Here is a 16,121-nt window from a genome sequence, read left to right as displayed (position 1 = left end):
TCGTCCAGGACTAGTGGACCACTGGAAATTTCAAGCTCTAATGGAAGGGAACATGACATTTCTCCAGCATTCAAATGTCATACGTGGCAAAGTCATGTTAACCCATTATCTGCCAAATGATTTCTCCATTTTACAGCTAAAGGGCTGAATAAACTACAATATATAGCCATGTATGTCATGCAATGATTCAGAAACATGGGTGACATACATGGCCTGTCCTCTAATCTATTTCTTGTAAAACACACCACTGACCTGATTTTGCCTCAAAGCACACCTCAGACCATACAGAGTTGCCATCTTTTGGTGTTTTAGACAAAATCACTTACATAATTATGCAAACTGCACAATTTAAAGAGAATGACCTTATCTTTTAGAATGGACTCCCTCAAACATACAAGGTCCATCCATATTACTTCTGTATTCATTCCATAAAAGCTTCTTTGGATTAAACTTTCAGTTGGGAGGCAACCTGCATATACCCTGTGGTAAATATTAAACAATTTGCTTATTTATTTGCCAGTGTATGAAAGGTTCAGGGGCCACACATGCAGTACTTAAGGTAACTGGTTGATTAGATCTTTAGAAGGAAGCCAAAAGAGCAATGGGCAACACTGACTGCATTTAATTACCTGCTAGTTATAAATGCCAAGGATTGTCCTTTTTTATCAAATTCTGCATCTCCTGTGTGGCTCAGACGCAACTTCACCAAGCGAGCCGTGCCAACAAAGGACAATTTCAACCCAGGAAAAGCACAAGCCAAAGAAAGCAGGGGATGGAGGAAATGGGGAGTGCAGACAGACTGTGTGTAAAAGGACCTTTTCAGCTGAGGTTCCTTGTTGTCGGAGGATGAGTAATTAGCAATGTCAATATAGTGAGTGGAAAGAGATCAGAGCCAAATAGCTGACTTCAAAGCAGTTTGGACATTTTAAGTAGACTCCTGCATCGTTAATACAGGGCTGTGTTGTGCCATTGGAAGCATCATTTGGGGCCATTACCCAAAGCTGTAGGAAAACAACTTTCAAAAGTACTTTAATGTACGCAAGTTTTACTTTTTTTCCATCTAGAGAGAATGTTAACAGCAGTAGCATCTCAGGCACCAAAATTAAAGAGAATTTCCATTTTTTACGACTAGCCCCCAGCATTGCACTTGTCTCTGAGTTCACAGTAAGCAGATAGGTGACGTGCAAAGAGGTTTTAAACAATTTTATTGATTCAGGAATAAGACTTATTGAAGTCTTCTGATTCTCAGCACAGCTGAGGCAAGAAGCTAAACAGGAGTAGCAAAGAACCCACATCTGCATTAAATAATCTGCAGAATCTGAGAATCGTGTAAGGTCCCATCATCAATCAGAGATAGCAGAAAAACCCCTGGCATCCAGACATTCCTAATGCAAGCGCCATATCACTCCTCACGCAAAAAGCTCGACTCACTTCTTCCCTGAGGGAGAAAACAAAGAATCAGACACCACCCTACTGTGGGATAAGCACTTTTGCAGACATTATTTCTCTGAACACTGGAAATTTCACTAGTTTGTCTCTAAGTCGTTCAGCAAATGGTTATCACCTGGTAGCTTCAGCCATTTAGGAACTTTGCCAGTTTCCACTTGGCCTTGTTGCTGGTGTTCCTGTGCGGTTTCTTCCTCTTGGTCAACAAGTCGCTCTTTTAAAGGTTCATCTGGTTCAAAATCGTTCCCAGTTGAAAGCGAAGGACTTGAAGACGGTGTTGGGATATGTGGCATTGTTCTGTGATGAGACCACAATGTATAACGTATGTATAGGCAAATCATGCACAGATAATAAAACACAAATATCAGAAAGTACATGTACCTGGCTACTAAGATGTCGGCTTGTGAGGAAGACACAGAAGTTGCCAGAAGCTGCCTCCGCAGGAAATGATCTGTCAATATTGGCCAAACAGAAAAGTAGTACAGTTTATAATTAAAGCGGAATAAAACTAAAATTAAATCCTCCATAACATGGTTAATCAGGAAAAGTTGGAAAAAAAAAATACAATGAACCTTTCATTACTTATTTTACTAGACATTAATAGAATTTACCTCTGAAATATGTGTTTTCCCATTCAAGAGAAGCTAGAGTGTAATTTTTAGTATTCTGAATCTTGACTTGCTACACAGTGATTGTTTAATCAGTGCAGCAGATCAGGTACACTTGCTTCCTACATGAAGCCCATATTTTTTCTCTTTCATAATTAAGAGAGCATACAATAAAAAAAAAAAAAAAACTCTAGAATTTGTTTCTGTTCTACAATTAGCTTCATTCTCTTGGTATCCTTTTTTGAAGGAGTATCAATGCACTACTAGGAGCTAGCTGAACACCTTGAGTAAACCAATGACATATGTACAGCCACCAATAAGCAGCTAGCTCCCAGTATTGCATTACTGCCCCATGGTATTATTTTTAAAAAAGGATACCAAAAAAACAAAGCAAATTGCGTAATCTAAATAAATTATAAAGTTGTTTAAAGTGCACGCTCTATCTAAATCATGAAAGAAAAAAGAAAAAATGGGCTTCATGCCCCTTTAAGATTCATCCTGCAAATCAGCTTTTACACTTGGCAGAATATGGCAATGGCAGTTTTGAGTTTTCTGTATGGGAATGAGGATTCATGCAGATCTCAGCTCGATTGTTTGGTCTAAAACTGAAAACCTAATTAACATTCTTTCAAATATAAAGACAATAACTGGAAGTTCTGGCTTCTACCTCTCTGAACAATTTAATTAAATGAATAACGATGTGAATGATTTCTTACTGCTGACAAACTCTGCATAGAGATTCGTTTCCATACAGAAGCCGGACATATTTACCGGCAGTACAGTATAGCCTGGCTATGTGCAGTCCTTACCTCTCGGTGTCTGTGTTCCAAAGTGTATAAGAGCAGCAGGGAAAAGGTCAGCCTGTGAATGAGAGTATGTCTGTCACCCTGTGTCTGACATGAAGCACGTGCAACCATAGTTACAGTAACATGACAAAGTGAGCTTCAAGATCATTATTATTAGCAATATCAGATAAATAGATTTCCTTGAACACACAGTAGGCGCAGTATGTCCACATAACCTTTGATGGGAATACAGTATTTAGTTTATTAGCCCTTCTCTGTGATGTCCAATAGAGTCCTCACAAACTGATTGAGAATCAAGGGGAAAAAAACAACTTTATTTTGACAGCTTTAAATTAAACTTTCATTAGTAAGATATGATTTTAAGAGACTTTGCAATTTATTAGTATTATCAAATTTGCTTCATTCTCTTAGTATGATTTGTTGAAAAGAATACCTAGGTAGGCTCAGGAGAAGTACTGCACTACACATATGCCTTTTGTCATTGGCTAATCAGATGTGTTCAGCTTGGTCCCAGTATTGTGCTGCTGCTCCTCTCTATCTTTGACAATGTGTTTACTCCCTATACAGGAGTTAAAGGGATACTAAACCTAAATGTTTTCTTTAATGATTCAGATAGAGCATGCAATTTTAAGTAACTTTATAATTTACGTCTTACGCTGGTTAAATATTGATTAAAGTAATGGTGTACCATACATTTTCCCCCTTTAAAGGGACAGTCTACTCAAAATTAAACTTTAATGATTCAGATAGGTCATGCAATTTTAAACAACTTTCCAGTTTACTTTCATAATCCAATTTGATTTGTTCTCTTGTTATTTTTTTGTTGAAAGCTAAACCAAGGTAGGCTCACATGCTAATTTCTAAACCCTTAAAGGCCGCCTATTATCTCAGTGCATTTTATACAGTTTTTTACAGCTAGACAGTGCTAGTTCATGTGTGTGTTTGTGTGTGTATGTGTATATATATATATATATATATATATATATATATATAAAAACGTGGCCATTCCTGTGGCGTTACCAAGGAGTCAACACGGATTGGCTAAAATGCAAGTCTGCCAAAAGAACTGAAATAAGGGGCAGTCTGCAGAGGCTTAGATACAAGATAATCACAGAGATAAACAGTATATTAATATAACCGTGTTGTTTATGCAAAACTGGGGGATGGGTAATAAAGGGATTATCTATATTTTTAAACAATAAAAATGTTGGAGTAGATTGTCCCTTTAATTTGTTCCCAATGATTAAATTTACCCGCTGGAGTGTAATTACATTTTTTTTTTTTTACAAATTTCTAATTGTTCTCTTTAAGTATTGGGCTTTGGCATAAAGACAGAGATAACATAACGAAGCATGTGTGTGTACAGAAAGTGACAGAATAGGGAGATCTGATTTTTCTGCAAGCTAAACCCATTTAAAATGATTGCAATTTAAATGAACAAAACCAGCTATTTTTCATATACAAAAATAAATCTAAGAAAAAAAAATCTCTCATACATTTTATACTCTGCAGCTACTATAACAAGTCATTGGAAGCACATTGAGGGAAAACTATTTTACAGTACACTGTCCCTTTAATAAATGTTTAAAGGGCCATAAAATAAGTTGCGGTAAATAGTAAATTCCAAATAACAATAGACAAAACAGGTACCCGTAAAAGCGCTGTTATGCAAATGCATTAACCCCTTATTTTTCATGTTTAAAAACTATCAGTACAACACCCCCACAGCATTTCCTTATAAAGAAGGTGCTATTAGGCCTTTGTCTATGTCTTAACTGTACCTTTAACCACAGGGGCCCATTATAATCCTTTAGAAAAACTTAAATTATTTAATGGGGATTTTCTGTTGGAAATCATTAAATAAAATTGTCCAAAGAATTGTGATTGACCCCATAATAGTTATATGCAAGGAATCGTGTTATAATAACATACTTTTATGTGCCCTTAGCTCAGCATTGTAAGCACTTTTAAAGCAGGGCTGTCAGATCTAACTGTAATACACAATGTAACTCATGTACTCTGCTCTGTAGAATACAGTAACACTCAAGTATTTTATCACTAATTGCCTCATTCTAACTTTATGTAAGACAAGGAGAAAAATGGTGCAACAAAAAAGTTTGCTGACAATCATTACTTTATTATTATTATTTTTTTTTAAATGAATACTCTCTTCAAAAGCACCCAGAGCTGTGCGAACAGTAAGACGACAACTGCTTGTCCAGCATAATATACTACACAGTGATTGTTTAGTGTTCTGTGGGGACTAGAGTTGAGAAACATCACTTTAACAGATCAGATTTTCAGGATATTTGAACTATAGTACAGGTGAAATAATCATCTGACCAGTAACCATAATTATTAACCTGCTCTCATCCATGGTACTTGTGAAAATTAGTCTTAGTGTGCCATGAGGAATTAGAAACACTTAGAGCAGTGCACAAACCCTTTTACAGTTCAGCTTAATTTGCCACAATCAAAAGGAGATAAGATATGTTGCCGATTTGGGCTGTTGCAGCATACTTAGGTTACAGAATTAGCTTTTGGGCTAATGAGTGTGTACCAAGCACATTGTTATAGTAAAAGTGAGGTATATTATAGTGAAAGCAAAATAAATACAGGTGGCCCTCGTTTTACAACGGTTCAATTTACACCGTTTCAGATTAACAACCTTTTCTTCCAGTCATGTGACTGCTATCGAAAAGCATTGAGAAGCAGTGCATTTATTAAAATAGCCAGTAGGTGGAGCTGTCCGCTTGTGTTGCAGCAAAGCCAAGCAAGCTGAAATTAATCAGTTTAACCAGACCTGAGTTATCGAGCAGATTTCAAAGGAACAAGATCTTCCTGTCTATAAATCAGCCCAGATTGGAATGCATAGAAAGAACTGTTTGCAGAAAAATGCAAGTGAAGTCTGTGTTGTGTGATTATTTTATTTGGTTTACAATGCTGTTTAGCAAATGTTTTCGTTCATTTAACTTAGTTTAATTATATATTCTGTGGTGTGTGATTATTTTAATAGGTTTATAATGCTGTTTAGCATTTAAAGTCTTCATTTCAAAGCTTTAAAAATAATGTATTAGGTGGTACTTATGACAGTTTTGAGAGGGGCTTGGAACCTATCTCCCTCACTTCCCTTTGACTTACATTATAAATTGGGTTTCAATTTACAATGGTTTCGATTTACAACCATTCCTTCTGGAACCTAACCCCGGCGTAAACTGAGGGCTACCTGTGAATTGCAATGTTGTTTAAGTTTTCATTAATGCATTTATGGGAGCGGGAGTAAATGTAAATTTTAAATGTAGCTCTAACTATATTCAGAGTGGGCCATATGTTTAATGCATGAGCCTACATGTCTGGGTTGGATAGAAGGTCCCACACACTATTACATGATCAGGACAGCAGGACGCAGTCTGTATTGTGTAAGGTTGCACGCCATCTGAAAACAAAGACAGCTTTCCGTAAACTTTAATTACAGTGTACCAGACATGGTCAAAGCTCAGAGAGAACACTCGCCAGCACTTTGAAGTTTCCTCTCATCTGTAGGGATTTCACTATTTAGAAAAAGACATCTTAAAAAGGGCCCCTCACTCCCCCTCCAAATACACAAGCCCCCTTTAAACACAGCATTTCTTTTATGCAGTCTGGAAGCTGGAAAATGAGGTTTGTGTAGCGTGTTAGTGCTGGAATTTTTTAATAACCTCCTCTCTCTCTTTACTCTTCCCCCCAATTATTGTGCTGAATAATTAACATAGTGAAGGAGATAACTAAATCCAGCATCTCCAAACTGAAAGATCTTTAGTTCAAAGCACGTCCCTTTTTTGTCCGTTCCCCCTGGTGCCGCCGCGAAAAAACTTCCTTGTCAGTCAATCTCTGGGCAAACACTTCAAAGCTTCATGAGGAAAAGGCCCCAAGGGTCAGAGAAAATTCATGGCAGTGAGAACGAGAAGCACATACAACACAGCCAGAGGAACACACAGAAAAAGAACCAGATACACAAAGAATAAAAGACACAGAGAGAAAAGAAAGTGCAGCAGTAAGGAAAAGAGGCTGTGACTATCTGTTCAGACATAAACAGCTTGATCTCTTACAGCAACATTTCAATCAAGTGTCCGAGACAGAATCAAGAGCTGCTCGGGATGTGAAGCATTCCTTCCATCTCAGGATGGGAACTGATTAAAGTGCCACAGGTCTGTTTAGTTTGATGTTTAAAAGATCAATAAGAAAATGAGAACTTCAAAGAGCGAGAAGGAATGAATGGCAAAATCCAAAACGCAAACATTTAGAGACACAAGGATCTGAAAGGAGACACAGGCAAAGATCAACACGCTTTGAATGACGTTAAAGGGTTGAGCGATGTCTTCACAGACAGATCAAAAGCTTTAGGCAGAAAGGAACCACCAGGGAGTGAGAGCAGAGATTCAGGGAAACCACAATAGCTGCACTATAAATACAGGTCTGCAGCAAATCAAATGAAGTAGCATTATTACAATTACAACTGCCCTGGGCTCTTATTACAGAATAGACAATGGAATAAAAAGGCAACTAGAATCATGTGTGCCCAGAATAAATACAGTTGAAAGCTGGAAACACACAATGCTGTCAGTAGTGGCTGGGCAAGAAAGTCATATTCTATAGTTCACATTCACCTGCTGTCTGAGACCCAAATAAACACCCAGCAAGAGCAAACACTGTCTGCAAGTAGCAAGATGAATATACATAATGTAGGAATTTATGGTTGTACCAAATACCCTCTGTATGAAGTCACTCAGAATTGTAGGAGTGCCCGTGGGTCAGTGTATAAATCACAGAGGGATATAGAAGTGCACCGTGGGTCAGTGTATAAATCACAGAGGGCTATAGAAGTGCACCGTGGGTCAGTGTATAAATCACAGAGGGCTATAGAAGTGCACCGTGGGTCAGTGTATAAATCACAGAGGGCTATAGAAGTGCACCGTGGGTCAGTGTATAAATTACATAAAACTATACAAGTGCCCCATGGGTCAGTGTATAAATTACATAAAACTATACAAGTGCACCGTGGGTCAGTGTATAAATCACAGAGAGCTATAGAAGTGCACCGTGGGTCAGTGTATAAATCACAGAGAGCTATAGAAGTGCACCGTGGGTCAGTGTATAAATCACAGAGAGCTATAGAAGTGCACCGTGGGTCAGTGTATAAATCACAGAGAGCTATAGAAGTGCACCGTGGGTCAGTGTATAAATCACTGAGGGCTATAGAAGTGCACCGTGGGTCAGTGTATAAATCACAGAGAGCTATAGAAGTGCACCGTGGGTCAGTGTATAAATCACTGAGGGCTATAGAAGTGCACCGTGGGTCAGTGTATAAATCACAGAGAGCTATAGAAGTGCACCGTGGGTCAGTGTATAAATCACTGAGGGCTATAGAAGTGCACCGTGGGTCAGTGTATAAATCACAGAGAGCTATAGAAGTGCACCGTGGGTCAGTGTATAAATCACAGAGAGCTATAGAAGTGCACCGTGGGTCAGTGTATAAATCACTGAGGGCTATAGAAGTGCACCGTGGGTCAGTGTATAAATTACATAAAACTATACAAGTGCACCGTGGGTCAGTGTATAAATCACAGAGAGCTATAGAAGTGCACTGTGGGTCAGTGTATAAATCACAGAGAGCTATAGAAGTGCACCATGGGTCAGTGTATAAATCAGAGAGCTATAGAAGTGCACCGTGGGTCAGTGTATAAATCACAGAGAGCTATAGAAGTGCACCGTGTGTCAGTGTATAAATCACAGAGAGATATAGAAGTGCACCGTGGGTCAGTGTATAAATCACAGAGAGCTATAGAAGTGCACCGTGGGTCAGTGTATAAATCACAGAGGGCTATAGAAGTGCACCGTGAGTCAGTGTATAAACTACATAAAACTATACAAGTGCACCGTGGGTCAGAGTATAAATCACATAAAACTATAGAAGTGCCCCGTGGGTCAGTGTATAAATCACATAAAACTATACAAGTGCCCTGTGGGTCAGTGTATAAATCACATAAAACTATACAAGTGCACCGTGGGTCAGTGAATAAATCACATAAAAATATACAAGTGCACCGTGGGTCAGTGTATAAATCACATAAAACTATACAAGTGCACCGTGGGTCAGTGTATAAATCACATAAAACTATATAAGTGCCCCATGGGTCAGTGTATAAATCACATAAAACTATACAAGTGCCCTGTGGGTCAGTGTATAAATCACATAAAACTATACGAGTGCACCGTGGGTCAGTGTATAAATTACATAAAACTATACAAGTGCACCGTGGGTCAGTGTATAAATCACATAAAACTATACAAGTGCCCTGTGGGTCAGTGTATAAATCACATAAAACTATATAAGTGCCTGTGGGTCAGTGTATAAATCACAGAGGGCTATAGAAGTGCCCCGTGGGTCAGTGTATAAATTACATAAAACTATTCAAGTGCACCGTGGGTCAGTGTATAAATCACAGAGGGCTATAGAAGTGCCCCGTGGATCAGTGTATAAATCACAGAGAGCTATACAAGTGCCCGTGGGTCAGTGTATAAATCACAGAGAGCTATAGAAGTGCACCGTGGGTCAGTGTATAAATCACAGAGAGCTATAGAAGTGCACCGTGGGTCAGTGTATAAATCACAGAGAGCTATAGAAGTGCACCGTGGGTCAGTGTATAAATCACAGAGAGCTATAGAAGTGCACCGTGGGTCAGTGTATAAATCACTGAGGGCTATAGAAGTGCACCGTGGGTCAGTGTATAAATTACATAAAACTATACAAGTGCACCGTGGGTCAGTGTATAAATCACAGAGGGCTATAGAAGTGCACCGTGGGTCAGTGTATAAATCACAGAGAGCTATAGAAGTGCACCGTGGGTCAGTGTATAAATCACTGAGGGCTATAGAAGTGCACCGTGTGTCAGTGTATAAATCACAGAGAGCTATAGAAGTGCACCGTGGGTCAGTGTATAAATCACAGAGAGCTATAGAAGTGCACCGTGGGTCAGTGTATAAATCACAGAGGGCTATAGAAGTGCACCGTGGGTCAGTGTATAAATCACAGAGAGCTATAGAAGTGCACCGTGGGTCAGTGTATAAATCACAGAGAGCTATAGAAGTGCACCGTGGGTCAGTGTATAAATCACTGAGGGCTATAGAAGTGCACCGTGGGTCAGTGTATAAATCACATAAAACTATACAAGTGCACCGTGGGTCAGTGTATAAATCACAGAGGGCTATAGAAGTGCACCGTGGGTCAGTGTATAAATCACAGAGAGCTATAGAAGTGCACCGTGGGTCAGTGTATAAATCACTGAGGGCTATAGAAGTGCACCGTGGGTCAGTGTATAAATCACAGAGAGCTATAGAAGTGCACCGTGGGTCAGTGTATAAATCACAGAGAGCTATAGAAGTGCACCGTGGGTCAGTGTATAAATCACAGAGAGCTATAGAAGTGCACCGTGGGTCAGTGTATAAATCACAGAGGGCTATAGAAGTGCACCGTGGGTCAGTGTATAAATCACAGAGGGCTATAGAAGTGCACCGTGGATCAGTGTATAAATCACATAAAACTATACAAGTGCACCGTGGGTCAGTGTATAAATCACATAAAACTATACAAGTGCACCGTGGGTCAGTGTATAAATCACATAAAACTATACAAGTGCACCGTGGGTCAGTGTATAAATCACATAAAACTATACAAGTGCACCGTGGGTCAGTGTATAAATTACATAAAACTATACAAGTGCCCCGTGGGTCAGTGTATAAATCACATAAAACTATACAAGTGCACCGTGGGTCAGTGTATAAATTACATAAAACTATATAAGTGCCCCATGGGTCAGTGTATAAATCACATAAAACTATACAAGTGCACCGTGGGTCAGAGTATAAATCACATAAAACTATAGAAGTGCCCCGTGGGTCAGTGTATAAATCACATAAAACTATACAAGTGCCCCGTGGGTCAGTGAATAAATCACATAAAACTATACAAGTGCACCGTGGGTCAGTGTATAAATCACATAAAACTATACAAGTGCACCGTGGGTCAGTGTATAAATCACATAAAACTATATAAGTGCCCCATGGGTCAGTGTATAAATCACATAAAACTATACAAGTGCCCTGTGGGTCAGTGTATAAATCACATAAAACTATACGAGTGCACCGTGGGTCAGTGTATAAATTACATAAAACTATAAAAGTGCCCTGTGGGTCAGTGTATAAATCACATAAAACTATACAAGTGCCCTGTGGGTCAGTGTATAAATCACATAAAACTATTTAAGTGCCTGTGGGTCAGTGTATAAATCACAGAGGGCTATAGAAGTGCCCCGTGGGTCAGTGTATAAATTACATAAAACTATTTAAGTGCCCGTGGGTCAGTGTATAAATCACAGAGGGCTATAGAAGTGCCCCGTGGGTCAGTGTATAAATTACATAAAACTATATAAGTACACCGTGGGTCAGTGTATAAATTACATAAAACTATATAAGTGCACCGTGGGTCAGTGTATAAATTACATAAAACTATATAAGTGCCCCGTGGGTCAGTGTATAAATAACAGAGGGCTATAGAAGTACACTGTGGGTCAATTTATAAATTACATAAAACAATATAAGTGCACCGTGGGTCAGTGTATAAATCACAGATGGCTATAGAAGTGCACTGTGGGTCAATTTATAAATTACAGAGGGCTATAGAAGTGCCCCGTGGATCAGTGTATAAATCACAGAGGGCTATACAAGTGCCCATGGATCATTGTATGAATCACAGAGGGTTATAGAAGTGCACTGTGGGTTAGTGTATAAATCACATAAAACTATAAAAGTTCCATGTTGGTCAGCGTATAAAATTACAGAGGGCTATCAAATTGTACTGTGGGTCAGTGTATAAATTACAGAGGGCTATAGAAGTGCCCCGTGGGTCAGTGTATAAATCACAGAGGGCTATAGAATTGCCCCTGGGGTCAGTGTATAAATTACAGAGGGCTATAGAAGTGCCCAGTGGGTCAATGTATAAATCACAGAGGGCTATAGAAGTGCCCCGTAGGTCAGTGTATAAATTATAGAGGGCTATAGAAGTGCCCTGTGGGTCAGTGTATAAATCACAGAGGGCTACAGAAGTGCCCCATGGGTCAGTGTACAAATTATAGAGGGCTATAGAAGTGCCCCGTTAGTCAGTGTATAATTCACAGAGGGCTATAGAAGTGCCTTGTGGGTCAGTGTTTAAATTACAGAGGGCTATAGAAGTGCCTTGTGGGTCAGTGTTTAAATTACAGAGGGCTATAGAAGTGCCCAGTGGGTCAATGTATAAATCACAGAGGGCTATAGAAGTGCCCTGTGGGTCAGTGTATAAATCACAGAGGGCTACAGAAGTGCCCCATGGGTCAGTGTACAAATTATAGAGGCTACAGAAGTGCCCCGTGCATCTGCGTATAAATTACAGAGGGCTAAAGAAGTGCCCCATGGGTCAGTGTACAAATTATAGAGGGCTATAGAAGTGCCCAGTTAGTCAGTGTATAAATCACAGAGGGCTATAGAAGTGAACCGTGGGTCAGTGTTTAAATTACAGAGGGCTACAGTGATGAGTATATTGTGCACAACCAAGAGCTGTGTGGCCAAGCGTGTCCTGCTGCGTGCGCACACTTCTCAAATGTACAGAGCCCGCTGAATATGCACTTACACATCTCAATGTACAGAGGCTTCCTGGGTTTATATACACCTCTCAATATACAAAGCCCTTCTGGGTACAGATGTGCACACAATATACAGAGCAATACTGGATAGATATGCAGCTCTCAGTGATATTTGTTATACTGATGTGTAAGGTCACACAGTTTTTTATTTATGTATTTATTTACTTTGAATAAGTACTTCACACTGTTTATTTTTTATCATTTGCTGTGAGTGATACAATAAATCGCTGCTGGGCTTCATGCAGTCCCTGAAGTCCCCCCCAATGGCTCCCATCCTCCTGTGATCTGGAGTGGCAGAGCATGTCCCTCTCCAACAGGCTGTGCCACACACTTCTTCTGTTTCTGGTTAATACTTCTCCCACTTCAAACAGTGTATTGTAACACTTAAAGGGGCATAAAAGCACAAAAAGAAAATGCTTCAATGGGTTAAAACATTTTATTATTGCACCATTGCTTGCATATACTATGTTTAAAAAAAGGTTTAAATATGTAGTTAAAGTCAGCTGCATAGCAGCAATATACTACTGAGGTTGAGCTGTACATATCTGGTGAACCAATGACAAAAGGCATAAATGCGCAGCCCCCAATCACCAGCTGCTCCTCTGACCACCTAGATATGCTTTTCAACAAAGGATACCAAGAGAAAAAGGTAAAATTTAAACCAGAAATAAATTGAAAAGTCTCATAAAAATGACATGCTCTATCTGAACCATGAAAGTAAATTTTCAATTCCTTGTCCCTTTAAGCTGTGGACCCAGAAAATGGGGTATTGGGGATAGTAATGCCAGGTCACAAAGAAACAGACAGACGGTAATTGGGGGATTAGAAGAGGCAATAGGAGGGTGACAAGTAAAAAGTGTGCTCATTTAATATAATGCTAGTAAGAACAAGAGGACGGCACATTCTAGATCTAAAGTTTTCCAAAGTCAATAAATACATTTTTCCAAACGTATAAAAACCTGTACCGCAGATGACCAGTATAGTGATCTTTACATGTCTCTGAGATGTGCGTGTAACTCTGCCTCAACTTAAAGGACAATTATAGTGTTAAAGATTGCATCTAATCGTTACAGTATGTAGTTTTAACACTATGTGCTTAAACCTCACAAAAACATAATTTATGTAAGAACTTACCTGATAAATTCATTTCTTTCATATTAACAAGAGTCCATGAGCTAGTGACGTATGGGATATACATTCCTACCAGGAGGGGCAAAGTTTCCCAAACCTTAAAATGCCTATAAATACACCCCTCACCACACCCACAAATCAGTTTAACGAATAGCCAAGAAGTGGGGTGATAAGAAAAAGTGCGAAGCATATAAAATAAGGAATTGGAATAATTGTGCTTTATACAAAAAAATCATAACCACCACAAAAAAGGGTGGGCCTCATGGACTCTTGTTAATATGAAAGAAATGAATTTATCAGGTAAGTTCTTACATAAATTATGTTTTCTTTCATGTAATTAACAAGAGTCCATGAGCTAGTGACGTATGGGATAATGACTACCCAAGATGTGGATCTTTCCACACAAGAGTCACTAGAGAGGGAGGGATAAAATAAAGACAGCCAATTCCTGCTGAAAATAATCCACACCCAAAATAAAGTTTAACAAAAAACATAAGCAGAAGATTCAAACTGAAACCGCTGCCTGAAGAACTTTTCTACCAAAAACTGCTTCAGAAGAAGAAAATACATCAAAATGGTAGAATTTAGTAAAAGTATGCAAAGAAGACCAAGTTGCTGCTTTGCAGATCTGGTCAACCGAAGCTTCATTCCTAAACGCCCAGGAAGTAGATACTGACCTAGTAGAATGAGCTGTAATTCTTTGAGGCGGAGTTTTACCCGACTCAACATAGGCAAGATGAATTAAAGATTTCAACCAAGATGCCAAAGAAATGGCAGAAGCTTTCTGGCCTTTCCTAGAACCGGAAAAGATAACAAATAGACTAGAAGTCTTACGGAAAGATTTCGTAGCTTCAACATAATATTTCAAAGCTCTAACAACATCCAAAGAATGCAATGATTTCTCCTTAGAATTCTTAGGATTAGGACATAATGAAGGAACCACAATTTCTCTACTAATGTTGTTGGAATTCACAACTTTAGGTAAAAATTCAAAAGAAGTTCGCAACACCGCCTTATCCTGATGAAAAATCAGAAAAGGAGACTCACACGAAAGAGCAGATAATTCAGAAACTCTTCTAGCAGAAGAGATGGCCAAAAGGAACAAAACTTTCCAAGAAAGTAATTTAATGTCCAATGAATGCATAGGTTCAAACGGAGGAGCTTGAAGAGCTCCCAGAACCAAATTCAAACTCCAAGGAGGAGAAATTGACTTAATGACAGGTTTTATACGTACCAAAGCTTGTACAAAACAATGAATATCAGGAAGAATAGCAATCTTTCTGTGAAAAAGAACAGAAAGAGCAGAGATTTGTCCTTTCAAAGAACTTGCGGACAAACCCTTATCCAAACCATCCTGAAGAAATTGTAAAATTCTCGGTATTCTAAAAGAATGCCAAGAAAAATGATGAGAAAGACACCATGAAATATAAGTCTTCCAGACTCTATAATATATCTCTCGAGATACAGAGTTACGAGCCTGTAACATAGTATTAATCACGGAGTCAGAGAAACCTCTATGACCAAGAATCAAGCGTTCAATCTCCATACCTTTAAATTTAAGGATTTCAGATCCGGATGGAAAAAAGGACCTTGCGACAGAAGGTCTGGTCTTAACGGAAGAGTCCATGGCTGGCAAGATGCCATCCGGACAAGATCCGCATACCAAAACCTGTGAGGCCATGCCGGAGCTATTAGCAGAACAAACGAGCATTCCCTCAGAATCTTGGAGATTACTCTTGGAAGAAGAACTAGAGGCGGAAAGATATAGGCAGGATGATACTTCCAAGGAAGTGATAATGCATCCACTGCCTCCGCCTGAGGATCCCGGGATCTGGACAGATACCTGGGAAGTTTCTTGTTTAGATGAGAGGCCATCAGATCTATCTCTGGGAGCCCCCACAATTGAACAATCTGAAGAAATACCTCTGGGTGAAGAGACCATTCGCCCGGATGCAACGTTTGGCGACTGAGATAATCCGCTTCCCAATTGTCTACACCTGGGATATGAACCGCAGAGATTAGACAGGAGCTGGATTCCGCCCAAACCAAAATTCGAGATACTTCTTTCATAGCCAGAGGACTGTGAGTCCCTCCTTGATGATTGATGTATGCCACAGTTGTGACATTGTCTGTCTGAAAACAAATGAACGATTCTCTCTTCAGAAGAGGCCAAAACTGAAGAGCTCTGAAAATTGCACGGAGTTCCAAAATATTGATCGGTAATCTCACCTCCTGAGATTCCCAAACTCCTTGTGCCGTCAGAGATCCCCACACAGCTCCCCAACCTGTGAGACTTGCATCTGTTGAAATTACAGTCCAGGTCGGAAGAACAAAAGAAGCCCCCTGAATTAAACGATGGTGATTTGTCCACCACGTTAGAGAGTGTCGAACAATCGGTTTTAAAGATATTAATTGAG

General features: G+C 39.4%; 1 protein-coding gene across 1 annotated transcript in view; it reads right to left on the bottom strand.

Moving 5' to 3' along the window:
- Positions 1–1,188: 1,188 nt before the first annotated feature.
- Positions 1,189–16,121, bottom strand: part of ASPSCR1 (ASPSCR1 tether for SLC2A4, UBX domain containing) — a 130,929-nt gene continuing 115,996 nt past the window's right edge. Inside the window, exons 13-16 of the mRNA XM_053705640.1 lie at positions 2,864–2,915; positions 1,828–1,897; positions 1,565–1,743; positions 1,189–1,438 (exon numbers count right to left, since the gene is read on the bottom strand). Of these exons, the coding sequence (XP_053561615.1) occupies positions 1,428–1,438; positions 1,565–1,743; positions 1,828–1,897; positions 2,864–2,915 (312 nt within the window). The 3' untranslated portion in view covers positions 1,189–1,427. The remainder of the gene's footprint in view (positions 1,439–1,564; positions 1,744–1,827; positions 1,898–2,863; positions 2,916–16,121) is intronic.

The sequence above is a fragment of the Bombina bombina genome, chromosome 1 (genome assembly GCF_027579735.1).
Source record: "Bombina bombina isolate aBomBom1 chromosome 1, aBomBom1.pri, whole genome shotgun sequence".
Classification (NCBI taxonomy): domain Eukaryota; kingdom Metazoa; phylum Chordata; class Amphibia; order Anura; family Bombinatoridae; genus Bombina; species Bombina bombina.
Note: the sequence above shows the minus strand (reverse complement) of the source record. Positions and strands in the feature narration are given on the sequence as shown.